Source organism: Nerophis ophidion, linkage group LG07 (genome assembly GCF_033978795.1).
Source record: "Nerophis ophidion isolate RoL-2023_Sa linkage group LG07, RoL_Noph_v1.0, whole genome shotgun sequence".
Classification (NCBI taxonomy): Eukaryota; Metazoa; Chordata; class Actinopteri; order Syngnathiformes; family Syngnathidae; genus Nerophis; species Nerophis ophidion.
In genome coordinates this window covers 77,143,586-77,155,666 of record NC_084617.1, presented here as the reverse complement: position 1 = coordinate 77,155,666, position 12,081 = coordinate 77,143,586, and the positions used below count along the sequence as shown (strand labels likewise).

At 39.7% G+C, this 12,081-nt stretch overlaps 1 protein-coding gene across 1 annotated transcript in view; it reads right to left on the bottom strand.

Moving 5' to 3' along the window:
* Nucleotides 1–12,081, bottom strand: part of LOC133556921 (piwi-like protein 2) — a 38,213-nt gene that overhangs the window by 4,306 nt on the left and 21,826 nt on the right. The window contains exons 11-15 of the mRNA XM_061907274.1: nucleotides 11,110–11,298; nucleotides 10,421–10,522; nucleotides 8,814–8,930; nucleotides 4,272–4,360; nucleotides 4,051–4,156 (exon numbers count right to left, since the gene is read on the bottom strand). Of these exons, the coding sequence (XP_061763258.1) occupies nucleotides 4,051–4,156; nucleotides 4,272–4,360; nucleotides 8,814–8,930; nucleotides 10,421–10,522; nucleotides 11,110–11,298 (603 nt within the window). The remainder of the gene's footprint in view (nucleotides 1–4,050; nucleotides 4,157–4,271; nucleotides 4,361–8,813; nucleotides 8,931–10,420; nucleotides 10,523–11,109; nucleotides 11,299–12,081) is intronic.

Sequence of the window (12,081 nt, the reverse complement as noted above, 5' to 3'; positions counted from 1 at the left end):
GGGAACTCCACTGTTGTCATGGGGTCAAAAGGAAAGCGACTATTGCCGTCGGACTACCTCCTTGCAGGATTCAGACTACGTGTGCCAGTGGCCACCTGCTGCTTCGCCTGTCCTCCCATCACTGCCAGGGTTTGATACACTTGGAAAAACTGTGCTGGAAAGTTATTTAAAGCTGGAGTGTTGGTGTGCAGTTTCGACCTTTGTCAGCCTCAGAAACCAAGATTTGGTGGTACGGAGAACGCGTCATGACCAGGGACATCCTCAGGTGCAGTGTATGACTGAGACATCTGAAGTGCCTTGCTGTCGCCACCTTTGTGGCTGGTGGGATGAAGATGACCTCATCCGTTCACTCTGCCGATGTCAGTCTTCACATGCTTTTAAAAAGGGCCACAAGTGAGAGTACAAGGTTTCCCCTACATGTAAACAATAGTGACGCAATGCCATGGCAAGATTAACGCTGGCATACCTTAAAAAAAAAAAAAATATATATATATATATTTTTTTAACGTGAATGGATATACTGTCCATCCATTTCCATTTTCTACCGCTTATTCCCTTTTGGGGTCGCTGGCGCCTATCTCAGCTACAATCGGGCGGAAGGCGGGGTACACCCTGGACAAGTCGCCAACTCATCGCAGGGCCAACACAGATAGACAGACAACATTCACACGCTAGGGACCATTTAGTGTTGCCAATCAACCTATCCCCAGGTGCATGTCTTTGGAAAAGACATGCACTATACTGTTTATAGTCTATTTACATGCTTGTAGGTATAAAGTGAAAAGAGCTCAAGTATCATAAAAACTTTACTCTATTTTGAAAAAACAAAAACAACCCTTAACAAAAAAAAAAAGTGCTTCCAAATCGCCTGTCAGAAACGCATCAGCTGGTCAAAAGTAAGAAGCGAAAGTTGAAGGAAGAGGTGTTTTAAGCTAATTAATGCATTTCTTGTTCAAGCCAGTGTCAATTACCCAAAATGTTTTGAGATTACTACCGACAATAGTGTCTAACTTTACACCGTGTGCGTCTTCGAACCTCCGTTTGAACATCAGTGTGTAGAATGTGCATTTTGTCAACGGGTGTGTGGTGTTTTCCTCGGGGCACTCTAGTTTCCTCCCACATTTCAAAAATATGTATTTTCGTGTCATTGGAGACTGCAAATTGTCAACAGATATGAATGTTAGTGTGACAGGTTGTTTACAGTATATGTGCCTGCGATTGGCCATGCTAATTTGAGTTACCTTGTCAATGAGTTAGTCCTTTGTACGTTAGCATGAAGCTGGCGGCATTAGAGATCAACCTTCATCCTATATAATTGTATGGCTTTGTTCATCCATCCATCCATTTTTTACCGCTTATTCCCTTTGGGGTCGCGGGTGCCTATCTCAGCTCCAATCGGGCGGAATGCGGGGTACACCCTGTACAAGTCGCCCCCAGTTAATCCCAAATTATATTAATTAATCCAACTTGAATTCCACATGTACAAACCCCGTTTCCATATGAGTTGGGAAATTGTGTTAGATGTAAATATAAACAGAATACAATGATTTGCAAATCATTTTCAACCCATATTCAGTTGAATATGCTACAAAGACAACATATTTGATGTTCAAACTGATAAACATTTTTTTTTTTAAATAATCATTAACTTTAGAATTTGATGCCAGCAACACATGACAAAGAAGTTGGGAAAGGTGGCATTAAATACTGATAAAGTTGAGAAATGCTCATCAAACACTTATTTGGGGCGGCATAGCTCGGTTGGTAGAGTGGCCGTGCCAGCAACTTGAGAGTTGCAGGTTCGATTCCCGCTTGTGCCATCCTAGTTACTGCTGTTGTGTCCTTGGGCAAGACACTTTACCCACCTGCTCCCAGTGCCACCCACACTGGTTTAAATGTAACTTAGATATTGGGTGTCACTATGTAAAGCGCTTTGAGTCACTTGAGAAAAGCGCTATATAAATATAATTCACATTCACATTTGGAACATCCCACAGGTGTGCAGGCTAATTGGGAACAGGTGGGTGCCATAATTGGGTATAAAAGCAGCTTCCATGAAATGCTAAGTAATTCACAAACAAGGATGTGTCGAGGGTCACCACTTTGTAAGCAAATTGTCTAAGAGTTTTAGAACAACATTTCTCAACGAGCTATTGAAAAGAATTTAGGAATTTTACCATCTATGGTCCGTAAAATCATCAAAAGTTTCAGAGAATCTGGAGAAATCACTGCACGTAAGCGATGATATTACGGACCTTTGACCCCTCAGGCGGTACTGCATTTAAAACCGACATCAGTGTGTAAAGGATATCACCACATGGGCTCAGGAACACTTCATAAAACCACTGTCAGTAATTACAGTTGGTTGCTACATCTGTAAGTGCAAGTTCAAAACTCTGCTATGCAGAGCAAAACCCATTTATCAACAACACCAAGAAACGCCGCCGGCTTCGCTGGGCCCGAGCTCATCTAAGATGGACTGATGCCAAGTGGAAAAGTGTGCTGTGGTCTGAGTCCACATTTCAAATTATATTTGGAAACTGTGAACGTGGTGTCCTCCGGAACAAAGAGGAAAAAAAAACATCCAGATTGTTATAGGCGCAAAGTTCAAAAGCCAGCATCTGTGATGGTATGGGGGTGTATTAGTGGCCAGGGCATGGGTAACTTACACATCTGTGAAGGCACCATTAATGCTGAATGGTCCATACAGCTTTTGGAGCAACATATGTTGTCATCCAAGCAACGTTATCATGGACGCCCCTGCTTATTTCAGCAAGACAATGCCAAGCCACATGTTACAACAGCATGGCTTCGTAGTAAAAGAGTGCGGGTACTTTCCTGGCCCGCCTGCAGTCCAGACCTGTCTCCCATGGAAAATGTGTGGCGCATTATGAAGCGTAAAATACGACAGCGGAGACCCCGGACTGTTGAACAACTAAAGTTCTACATAAAACAAGAATGAGAAAGAATTCCACTTTCAAAGCTTCAACAATTAAGTTTCCTCAGTTCCCAAACGTTTATTGAGTGTTGTTAAAAGAAAAGGAGATGTAACACAGTGGTAAACATGCCCTTTCCCAACTACTTTGGCACGTATTGCAGCCATGAAAATCTAAGTTAAGGATTAATTTGCAAAAAAAAAAAAGTTTATGAGTTTGAACATCAAATATCTTGTCTTTGTAGTGCATTCAACTGAATATGGGTTGAAAAGGATTTTCCAATCATTGTATTCCGTTTGTATTTACATCTAACTCAATTTCCCAACTCATATGGAAACAGGGTTTGTATATGCACTTCATGTGTTTATATAATGTACTTTCTTTAGAGTGGTTAGTTTTACAGTGACTTCATTGTGAATAATATCAAAACACCTAGAGTATTTTTTTTCTAATCTAATTCAAAGGACTGTTTACAGAATAAAGTGTAGCTTAAGTTACCTTTTACAATAAGCATCAACAATTGTAATTGCATCAAACAGAGAGCACAGTCTACCAAGTCAAATTCCTTGTGACTAATATATTTAAAGAAAAATAATAATTATTAACTAATAACACTGTGTTTTTATATATACATAAAACATTTGTTTATCCTTTTTAAAGAAAATATACACATCACAGCAAATCAAAATGATCATGTGATATATATTTGTCATATTGACCACGCCCCCACTGCAACGTATAAAGTGGCAATCTAGGGGGAACCCTGAGAGTGATGGTGATATCAAGCTATGAATATAGTGTAGTGATGATTCGCTTTTGAACAACAATGAAGACAAGCTTTGGTTTATAGCTGGCGAATGTCTCAAAGCATTTGATTAGCTGTTGGATTTCTAATTACTCAACCATCTTGAGCTGTCCATCAGACACGCCATCCCAATACACTACAATCCTTTCCGGCAAGTGTGAGGCTCATAATGTGGGGGTTAAATTAAGGGGGAACAACATAACTTTATTGGAACAATATACAGCCACATTCTGCATTTGATTGTTCAACATAATGAAGCAAAGCATGCATGTAAGTACTTGCAAGTATCTAAAACAATCTGATTCTTACCTCATGGTACTTGTGCAGTGCAGCCAATAAGCAAACAGTGAAGCCAGTGATGAGTTCATCATTGGGTGTCTGAAAAGTTACTCTGGAGTACCAGCGAGTCAGTGCACTATCCAAACAAAAAAGGATCAGACTTTCAAGAGACTTACATAAACAATACACACCATACAGAAGGAATACAAACTCTGGAACAAAGAAACTGAACAAAGGTGGAAATGATTTACCTGTTGATGCTTGCAACAAATCCCATGACAGATTGGCGAGCCTTGCTGGTGTCGTGATGGACGTCAACTCCCACCACCATTAGGTTTTTCTTTTGAAAGTGAAATGCAAATATTTTATTACATACACTAGGGATAAACAAATAACTGGACAAAACACAAGTATGTAATTGCAAAATATGTAGATTGATTGGCAACACTAAATCTGCCCGTGTGTGTGAATGTTTTTTATCTGTGTTGGCCCTGCAATGAGGTGGCATCATGTCCAGGGTATACACCGCCTTCCACCCAAATGCAGCTGGGATAGACTCCAGCACCCCGCAGCCCCAAGAGGGACAAGTGGTAGAAAATGGATGGATTGATAAATGATCAGGCAGCGGCCGTGTCACACAAAAGATGGAAAAACAGCAGTCATGTTGACCAAAGAAACTCGAGAGAGATACTTTATTATTTCGCTCTGAAAGAACAGTCTGTGCTCTGTAGGGAAAGTTAAAGTGTCTGTAGCAGAAACAGAAAAAGGAGAATAATAGACTCATTTATTCAATGAAAGCCAGATAGTGGTTCTGAAAATACAGAACATCTGTAAACTTTTAAGTTTATTCTCTGTAATTACCTGTTGTGCGCTTTTAATTTGTTGCATAACATTCCTGCTTTGGTTGTTAGCTTGGGATCAATCCATTAGAATTAGTTTATGTAGCCCTTAATTGTTAATACCTCAAAGGGCTGCAGAAACCACAACAATCTCCCAGGCTCTGGTCCCCCATCCGGGCAAGAAAAAACTGAATTTAATGGGAACAATGAGAAACCTTGGAAGGGACCGCAGAAGCAATGGATGCCGAGCGGGATAATATTTATTACCACTGAACGCCAGATTGCTTATTCTTTTCCATTTCCTAAAACAACATGGTACTCCAAATTGGTTCATCAAGTCTTCAAATAATTATGCAATTTTTTATTCTTATGGCCAGACCTGTGTGTATATTTCCGATCCTGACGGTTTCGGCTACAACTGTTGCCTTCCTCAGATGTTGTCACGATGAAACAACATGACAACCTCTGAGAAAGTCAAGAGTTGTAGACAAACACAGGTCTGGCTACAACAAGAATAACAAGTTGCTTGAAAAGGGTACTCCTCCCGTTTAGAGTGGTACCTGAACGTATCAGTTGAAGAGAAAGCGAGCGCAGGAAAGGCTACTACCGAATCAGAATACCAAAACATCAAAGGCATGACCACAGCGCTGTCAGCCTGCACCATTTCAAAGCAGACTCCATCCACCGCTCCAAGACAACATGCAAACTGTAGACATTTATCCAATAAATCATAAGATGGTGAATGGTGTGCCGATTCTGAGTTTTTTTCTCGTGACTCTACAAACTGAACAAGCGAGCAGATGGCGCTGCCGTTCCGCGGCGAATATGGACTGCGGCTGTGACGTACCCTGTGGAAATCAGGGGTTAAGCTTGCTCACTGGGTCTTGTGGAGAAATACATATTGGTTTCTGTCAACTCTGACCTCCCCGGTCTGTCACACAAAAACACGCCCTAAGCAACGAACATCACCAATAGTTCCTATTGTTACACGATGCAGAAGCAGCCCCCAGAAGACACCAACTAGTCCACTTGCTAAAGTAAATGCTTTACAATATTCAGTAGTTTTTTTAAACAATGTGGCGCACCGCCAACTCAAATTCTGATCCGCCACACTTTGAAAATAAGTCTTTTTTTACATGAAAACAAATATAATGCATTGTAGCCTGCAAATGAAGTCATATAGTCTGACGCTATTTTTAACTTTTATAGCCAACCATATGATGACTGGCACAATTCCAACATGTTTGAACTCCCGTGCAAACACTTTCGTCACCGTGCTTCCTCAGACACGCAAAACTTCCTCATTTTCCGCCAATCGGATTTCAGGCACGGACAGTGTGTGTTGGTGATCATGGAAAAAATTTACATAAATCAAAACCACACAAATATTAAACATTATCACAAGCAGGTCGTTACAGTATAAATGAATATATATGGCCTAATATTTGTGCACTATTGACAAGTGATACATCAAAAACGCAGCCACCAAAAAAAGACTAATCACCAAAAACAGCACAACCGAAACCGGATGTACACAAGACGCACACAGCTGTCTGGAGGGTAGTCAGCATGTCTGCGATGTGCACTGTAGAGCAGTGTTTTTCAACCACTGTGCCGCGGCACACTAGTGTGCCGTGAGATACAGTGTGGTGTGCCGTGGGAGATTGTCTAATTTCACCTATTTGGGTTAAAATTGTTTTCAAACCAGTAATTATAGTCTGAAAAAGGATGTGTTGAGTGTCGGTGTTGTCTCGAGCTCAGCAGAGTAACCGTGTAATACTCTTCCATTTCAGTAGGTGGCAGCCGGTGCTAATTGATTTGTAGATGTTGGAAACAGCGGGAGGCGGTGTGCAGGTAAAATTGTGTCTAATGCTTAAACCAAAAATAAACAAAAAGTGAGTACCCCTAAGAAAAGGCATTGAAGCTTAGGGATGGCTATGCAGAACAAAACTAAAACTGAACTGAAGGACAAAAACAGAATGCTGGAAGACAGCAAAGACTTACTGTGGAGCAAAGACTGCGTCCACAAAGTACATCTGTACATGACATGACAATCGACAATGTCCCCACAAAGAATGATAAAAACAACTGAAATATTCTTGATTGATAAAAACAAAGTAGATGCGGTAAATATCGCTCAAAGGAAGACATGAAACTGCTACAGGAAAATAACAAAAAAAGAGAAAACGCCACCAAAATAGGAGCGCAAGACAAGAATAAAACACTACATACAGGAAAACAGCAAAAACGTCCAAATAAGTCAGGGTGTGATGTGACAGGTGGTGACAGTACACCTACTTTGAGACAAAAGCTATAGTCATGCTGGTTGGTTATGTTTTAAAGTCATATCCAACAATTGCAACGACTTTTTACTGTCAACTGAGTTTTGTTTTTTAATGATTTATGCTGGTGGTGTGCCTCCGGATTTTTTCAACGCAAAAAATGTGCCTTGGCTCAAAAAAGGTTGAAAAACACTACTTGAAGGACACTACTTCTCATGATGTAAACATTCAAAACCACTAAAGTGAAAAATATTGTTTTACACTGTCACTTAACTGTACATTTTTTGATTATTTGCAGTGGATGTCCTTGCACAATTCGTTGCACTCAAAAATACATGATTCAAACATTTTAGCACCGTTTGTGTTCAATTACAGTACATGTGTTTGTCGTAAACATTCCTGCTACTTCATTTTACACACTATAGCATTTTTAAGTCTTTTTTTTGGACATATACAATAGGGCTGGGCAATATATACAATATATCGCAGGTTTGTCTCTGTGCGATATAGCAAATGACTATACCGTAATATTCGAGTATACATTCTAGCGCTGTTGCTTTTAGCTGCGGGCGTACACTTCAGGCTCTTCTCACTCTTTCCTGTCTCTCCTTCTCACAGACAGGCAGGCGCACATTCTTACATACGTCACAAACTGTCACGTCCTACGTCACAACGTGTCCGCCCTCGCCCACCAGAGAGGTAGCATACTGGGCTACGTTAGCTAACGTAGCCGTACGAGAAAGAAGGTGCGGATCTGGTAACAAATGAAGGAAGACTTAATTCCCAATAAAAACAGCAGGGTTTTCATCGTCCGGCGGTGGTTCGGCTTCAAGTGGGAATACGTCGAACAGACAACCGTAATTTGTCAAGTGTGGGGGGAAAAAAGCGTTGCTATAAAAAGTAACATTACTGCTAATATGTAGCATCATTTGAAAAGTCACTCTGTAGAGAATGAAGATACTTTCATAACCTTAGTAAGGACGAATACTATTTGATTTCCTATTCTGCAGCTCATTTTTATGTGACACTTAAAATGTCTCTGACAATCTTGCACTTTCTGTTTTGGAAATGACTTGAATGTTTGTGCCATTGCTTAATAACTTTAATAAATACACTTTTGGTCAGATGACTTAGTTGTGATTTCCCTCTCTGCATGAAAGTGTAAAAGTAGCATATATGAATGCAGTATGAAGAAGAATGTTTACACAGAATCATCATACTGCTGTGATTATATGTATCAAGTGTTCATTCAAGGCCAAGGCAAAATATCGTAATATATATCGCGACATGGCCTAAAAATATGGCGATATTAAAAAAAGGCAATATCGCCCAGCCCTAATATACAACAATAATATCATACTGTGGCCCTAATGCTGTGATAATATCATCTCGTGAGATTTTGATACCTTTACATCCCTATTAATACAGCCATTTACTCGCATTCCAGGGTAACTTTAAACCAAATATTGGCAGAATGTGACACTTGCACATATTTGTCATAACAAATGATGCGTATGTGTTGATCAAGCCAAAAATGTTGATGTGCTTAATGAAATAGTTACCACCATTAACACGCTATGCCACCCCGACATCAAACAGAAGGTAATTCCACTAATTTCAGTTTTCCAGCCTATGTATATGAAGTGGTGCTGGTACAAAGCATGCGACTCACCAAGGGGACATTAACAGTCCATAGTTCTCCTCCTACTTTGCAGTTTATCTGCAGGAGAATCTTTTGAGCGACACTTCTCAACTTCTGTTGTTGGGAAATTGTCCGGATATTGATGGCCTAGACAGAGAACAGTACTAATTAGTAAAAAAAACAAACCCTAAAAACAAAGAATATTTAAAAAATATAAAAACATCAACCATATTAAGGCTTGTCAAAGTGAAATGGCAGCACAACTATGACACCCAATGAAATGTAATGCATTTAACTAAATGAGTCATGTGGCCTAAGATATACATGCTCTTGCAGCCTGACAGACCTACCACAGACTGGTAGAACATGAGCTGCATCTATGAGCAAAGATTAAAATCAGAGCCTCTGAAAAGAGAAAAGCCTACTCTGGCTCTTCTTCTTCAGTGCATTTGTGTTTACAACCACTCCATGTTGTGGTCCATATGCACACCCAGATATTTATAAGGTAGGACTGTTTTGATTGTGTTGCTCTTTACCTTGACTGGCTTAAAAGTCAAAGAACATGTCTTTGGTTTTGCCAATGCTCTGGAGTATCCTGGTCTTCTCACTACAGTCCCAAAAGTCCCTACACACTGAAGCTCTTGTAAAACGAGCTCAGCAGCGTATGCACTTTTCGTGTGGGATGAAAAGAGCACAGTTCCCTCCCCCCATCATTCTACAGAGGCACTATAGAGAGCCTACTGACCAACTGCATCTCTGTCTGGACTGGTGCCTGCAGTGCCTCAGACTGGAAGTCTCTCCAGAGAGTGGTGAGGACGGTGGAAAAGATCATCAGGACTCCTCTACCTCCTATCCAGGAGATCGCAAAAAGCCGCTGCCTGACCAGGGCTCAGAAAATATGCAGACTCCTCCCACCCCCACCGAGGACTGTTTTCACTGCTGGACTCTAGAAAGAGGTTCCCCAGCCTCCGAAGAAGAACCTCCAGGTTCTGTAACAGCTTTTTCCCTCAGGCCATAAGACTCTTGAACGCATAATAATAATCCCCTCAATTCTCCCCCAAAATGGATTAACTGGCTGGAATATAAAGACAATATAACATACGTCCATAAACCTGGCTACATATGCAAAAGTGAAATATATGTATCTGTACAGTAATCTATTTATTTATTGCTTATTGCTTTTTTATCCTGCACTACCATGAGCTAATGAAACAAAATGTTCTTATCTGTACTAAGTTTAAATTTGAATGACAATAAAAAGGAAGTCTAAGTCTAAAAAACACGCACAAAACTTTGGTAATCGGCCTCCTGGATTACTTAACAATTCAGCAGGGGATCAAACAATTACGTCTACAACTATAATCGACAGTTGACAGTCAATTGAAAAAACCAGACTGTGTTTAGTGATAACCTGCTTGCCAAAGCAAACCCCTTTAAATAGGACCCATGACAAGCATGTGGAGTTGAATGTTCCCAATAAACTTGCTGTGAGAAGAGAAGTGTTTGCTCTATTTTTTGTGGAGAACCAGCTAAGTGATTTCCACCGAACATGTATTAATTGGGAATAAGGGCTTTCTCCATATCGAGGACACTATACGTCCCCTTTTAATTTTGTTGCTTCAGATTTTGTCTGTTACCTGAGATGGTATGGGACTTTGAACACAGCAAAGCTTCTTGATGGCACTGTAGAGATCATTTCTGTTCCCTACCAGGATGCACACTACAAGCTGCAAATTAGGCTGTTAAAAACAGAAAAGACAGTTTGAGTAAAAATTAGGACCATAAGTAGTTTTTTCAACATGGCAAACAAATCATAACAACATTTCTGCCAATCTCCAATGGTCAAAACAATTCATTCAAAGACTGTTTTTTTATTTATTCCATAAAAATGTTAAAAAAAAAACATTTTTGCAACATTTCATGACATTAAAGTAAGAGTTAGATGCTGTTACTCAAGTGAGCATCTTAGAGACATAAGACTTTAAACAAATCAAAACAGATTATGGGGTACCAATTGTTCACAAATCAAAATGCACTTACACAAAACTCAGACTTTGATGGTATTTTGGTATTCAAAATAAAACTTGGTATCATTGATACTGTTTAGGCAAATTTTAACAATATAGTAATTGTATTGCTAATCATAATTTTAGTCTCAATAATTGTTCTAATAAATAGTAAAGATATTTTATTGGTTGTTGTAGCAATTGTAACACTAACTCAAAAGCAATAAGCATGGGTTAAGAAATACTTTTAAAACTGGTATAGCATTGATAGAAATTTATCTTTACAATCGCATTGTTACTAATTTCTTGAAGTGTCTTACCTCACTACTGAGCTGGGAGTGGATGCTCTTGACATAGGTTTCTGTACGATCATCCCTCAGCTCCACACACATTGGACGATCCACTTGCACCCCAAGAGGTCCACCCACCTTTTTGAAGGTCACAATCAACTCTTCAGCTTGTTCTGCACAGCGACGAGGGTAGAAGATGGCCCACATTTTCAGCGGTATCTTAAAAGAATGATTCATCAATGAGGAAAAAAAATCAATACAAAAAAAAAAGGAATATCAAACAAATGACCACTTTAACCTATGGCTGTGGAAAAGTGACTTCCATGTTCAACTCATGAAATCTGACAGACACAGAGGTACATACAGGCCCCTCAAGACACACAGGGTTTCCCCTTTAAGTAATTGAATGTGGCTTCTTCATTACTGCGACACCTTAAAAATACGGAGTTTTTTTTTAAACTTGAAAACAAATGAAATAAGTTCTTAAAGTAATATGATGTATCTTAGCCCCCAGAAGAAATCACAAAGTCCAACGCTATTTTTAACTTTTATTACCAATCGTATGATAACAAACAGCACAATTCCAACCAGTTTTACCTCCTGTGCAAACATTTTCATCTCTGTGAGTCTGCCCTTCCCCAAACACACAACACCACTTCCTCATTCTCTGTTAATCATCTTTCAGGCACGGACGTTGTGTTTGCAAACATGGGAAAAACTGACATCAGTCTGCAATGTGGACGTAATTTTAGTACCCACCGACAGCATCTTCAAAATGTGCAAATAATAAAAGGAAAGTGGTGGCTTTTAAAGAAAGAAAGGCCACCTGGAGCAACAGCGTGAAGCAAGTGTGGCGTCATGCTTTCTGTTCGCTTCTTTTGTCAGGGACATAAGTTGTCTGAAAACATGAGTACATTTTGAAATAACACCAAAAAATTATGCTAGATTTCTTGCTATTTGTTTTTAATTATAAACAACAAAACAAAAAAGAACTCATTACAA